At 47.1% G+C, this 3,761-nt stretch overlaps 1 protein-coding gene across 1 annotated transcript; it reads left to right on the top strand.

Moving 5' to 3' along the window:
* Positions 1–1,110: 1,110 nt before the first annotated feature.
* LOC147602916 (uncharacterized) lies at positions 1,111–2,532 on the top strand. The gene has a single exon (XM_086797362.1). It carries the CDS (start codon positions 1,243–1,245, stop codon positions 2,161–2,163), a length of 921 nt encoding a protein of 306 aa, XP_086653488.1. The 5' UTR covers positions 1,111–1,242; the 3' UTR covers positions 2,164–2,532.
* Positions 2,533–3,761: the final 1,229 nt, after the last annotated feature.

The raw sequence follows: 3,761 nt of genomic DNA, 5'->3' as shown, positions 1-3,761 counted from the left end.
CTGCTTCCCCTTACCCTTTGAATGCTACTAAACAATTGTGCTCGGTTGGTCGGTCGATTTGAGTCTCTAGACATGGTGATCTAGCGGAGGTTGTTAGATTGGCTGCTTGGTGGGGATGGAGAGATAGGGGGAGAGAGAGAGACAGAGAAGGGCGAGGAGGGCAACCTAGGAGAGAAAGATAAGACGGAGCGAAGAGAGGGGGAATGGAGAGATGGGGAGAGAGTGAGAAAGAGAGGCAGGGAGGGCAAGTAAGGGGAGAGCGAGAGAGATAGAGAGAGGGGGGGAGACAGACAGGGAGGGAAAGTGGGGAGGGAAATAGAGAGGGAGTGGAGGGAGAAGGGGGTGGAGAGAGAAAGAGAGAGACCACCAAATTAAGAAAAAAACCACCCACCACAAGTGAGAGTGGTTGGGTTTTTTATTTTTTATTTTTTAAAATATAACCCTCCACAAGCGAGCTCGCTTGTGGGGAATTGGATTTACAAAAAAGGAAGCATATAGCACGTGAGGATGTTCATGCAAGTGGTCTTATAGCTGAATACATCTACCTTTTCCTCATGCAAGAACCTCAAGCTCTTCCAATGGTTGTTGGGGAGACCGTCGTTGTGCCATGAGGAATAGAAGAAGGAACCCTCTTCTCAAGCTAAAACCAGTCAAAACCTTCTCAAAAGTATTTAGAATCGATCACGAGAATTTACAAGTGCTCAATGCACAATGTCCCTTCCTTGACTTTTTAAGAAATGTGAGGGGAATTAACATTTTCAAATGTGTAGCGTTTAATGCAAGAAAGCTTCCGTGGCATCGAGTTATACTAGCACGTGGCAGAAGCGTCCACGTTAAAAATATAATGGTAGCTTGGTGAGGTAAGGTTATAAACGTGGCCAACCATAGGCGAATGGGGATGAGCCACGCAAGCCAGGGTTCTCCGTGCCGTGTTTTGAGAACGTGCCAGACAACGAGAGCCCGTCAACCATGCGCGAATGGGGATGAGCCACGCGAGCAAAGGGGCTAGGGGCCTCTGTGCCGTGTTTTGAGAACGCGCGTGGCCACGGCAGACACGGATCTCACATAGGTGCACAAAAACAACGAGCTCGCAACTTACGAGACAGAGAATACAGCCAAAGCCCCCGCCCCCGTCTCTCCCGCTGCTCTTTTTCTCTCGCTTTCTCTCTCTCTCTCCACTCAGCCACCCCCTCCTCTCTCTCTCCACTCAGGCCGCCCCCATCCCGCTGCTTACAACAACCCATGGTCAAGTCTGCTTCGCCTCCTCCCCGCCTTCGCCCACTTCGTCCCTTGGACGCCTGCTCGGGGGACCGTTTCAAAGGCGTGCGCCGGCGCAGCTGGGGTCGCTGGGTTTCGGAGATTCGCATTCCGCACTCGCGTGAGAAGATTTGGCTTGGCTCTTACAGCACGGCGGAGCAGGCTGCCCGCGCCTACGACATCGCCAGCCTTCTCCTGCGTGGTCCCGCTTGTGCCGCCTATCTCAATTTCCCTGATTCTACCTCCCTGATGAGTGCGGATGATCATCTTGCAGCCGGCGGCATTGCGTCTCCTCGTACTGTTCGGGCTACGGCTGCCGCTGCAGCAAACTCTACGGCAGCAGTAAAGGGACCTGCTTGCAGTAATGGTGATGGAAGTTCTGAGAATCAGCAGGAGGAGGAGATTGATGTTGATGATGGCGAGCTTACTTGCCGTCAATGCAGTGAAACAAGCACGACCGACTGCAGCGCCCAATCTCTATGTGATTATGATCATAGAGGCGAAAATCATAGAGGAGCGCCGGAGTCTTGCTGGATTCAAGACGTGCTCAGCCTAATCATATCCCCAAAAGACAAAACCAGCCCTGCAGGACCACCCTCGTTTTTCAGCAGCTCGCTGCAGCTCTCGCCCTCCATAGCCAAGTGCTCCACAAGCCTGCCTTCCATAGCCATTCCCATGCATAGCTCATGCAGCAGCTATGGGGTGCAGTTCTCCGCCAAGGCAACAAGTCCCGAGTATGTATTTCATACACTTTTCGACGACTTTCAGTATCCTATGGATGGGCTAGCGAGAGATGGGTTCACGGCCATATCGGCTGCCGTAACGACAAGAAAGAGGTTTGACACAGAGACGGCAGGCCCGTCGTGCGAAATGGACAGCACGCAACTCTGGAGTTATGTCCACTGAGAAGCTTTACATAGAGCTAGCTTGGAGTGTGGGAGGTAATGACGCTACTGACGGCGCCGTCAAAATTTTGCCTACAGCCGCTGTGGCTCTGCAGAGCCCACTCGAATTATATACCTCTACGACACATTGTGCAGCAAAGCGTCAAGGTGAGCAATGCGCATCGCCAAAGACGCTTATGCCACACTTAGCAAACGTCTCAAAATGGGTGACAGCCAAAGACGCTTATGGCTCACCCTATGCTCCTCATATGCTATACGATGAATTGTGGGGCGAGAGCCTTACAAATTTCACATTTTTGTAATAAGTGCACATTATGTAACGACAATATATAAACTCTTGCCTTATTTCAAAAAAGCTTAAATTGTTTCATTCCCTATCTTCAAAAGTGGAGGTGACAACGCACATGCAAGTTCTCCAGGCCTGCTGATATACGACTATGCAAACTCTCGACCTTTATAAAAGCCCACAACCACCATATTAGGGCATTTGAGAAGATCGCATTGCTTTGGAAACTTAGGTGTGACATACCTTGAGCATCGTAGCCCAAAATTTGTTGAAGATGTGACATACACTGGGAGAGCCCACTTGAGGCTAAGCCTGGTAGGAAGGATGATTGCATTGAGACACATCTTATTCGCTCTCCCAGTGTATGTAGATTCTATGATTAAATTCTCCAATGCAGATTGGGATAGGCTATCAAAGCAATTTAGAGAATTTTTATAGTCCTTTGCAGAGACAAGAGAACTTGTAGAACTCTTGAAGGGAAGCTTGTGAGCTTGAGTGTGGATATTGTTCTCGTACTTTCTCCTATGAGTGGCATTTCAACTTATTTATCATCACAGCCTGGATTTTCATAAAAAATTTGTGATTGGAAAACACAAATCAAATATATACAGAAACAAAAAACCTTGTGTTAAAAGAATGCACAAATAAAAGTACATAACTTACTTATTGAGCTTAGCACTCATCTCTTCAAGTGTAAGCTCCTTCCTAATCACCCGCATCAGGAGACAAGAAGAATTACTTTCTCATCCTTGATATCTTGACGGGGTCGCCCAAGGCATCAACTTCATATATTTTGGAAGCTCTTCAATAGTTAAGCTTACCTTTTTGTTGCGTGCTTTTGAAACTACACTTGTTTGCTTTCCCACATGGTAAATATTCTTTCTTGAGCATCCCAAATCTCACCAGTACAAAATGCTAGTTAGAAAAGTGGATCATACTTTCATAGCCCATATGATTGCTTCTCCTTCTCCACAACAATTCTAACTTCTTGAAGGAAATTTCTTCCAAGGGAAGAGTCTGATTTGCCATTCTTCTCAATGTAGTCCTTGTACTCGTGGGTGAAAGAACTTTATTCACTCAATATGAAAGACATCTTGGCCCAATAGTCATTGTTGTTGTTGTGATCCCAAGCCAATAGCTTTGCTTCATCAATACTAAACCCCACATACACTTTACAATCTACTCAATCAAAGAAGGGGCTACCTTTGTTTTCCATGTGTAGCTCTTTTCTTGCTTTAGAGGACTGGAAGCCTCCAATGACATAGTAAGTGTACTCATGAATAAATCTTTAAAATATCAAAAGATTGTCTATC

Source organism: Cibotium barometz, chromosome 65 (genome assembly GCF_041138505.1).
Source record: "Cibotium barometz isolate CiBa-2024 chromosome 65, ASM4113850v1, whole genome shotgun sequence".
In the NCBI taxonomy this organism is placed as follows: Eukaryota; Viridiplantae; Streptophyta; class Polypodiopsida; order Cyatheales; family Cibotiaceae; genus Cibotium; species Cibotium barometz.
This window is presented reverse-complemented; position numbering and strand designations above follow the sequence as displayed.

Bases quoted from the DNA above. Each gene is read 5' to 3' on its own strand.
- LOC147602916 (XM_086797362.1), top strand. From the start codon at position 1,243: ATGGTCAAGTCTGCTTCGCCTCCTCCCCGCCTTCGCCCACTTCGTCCC.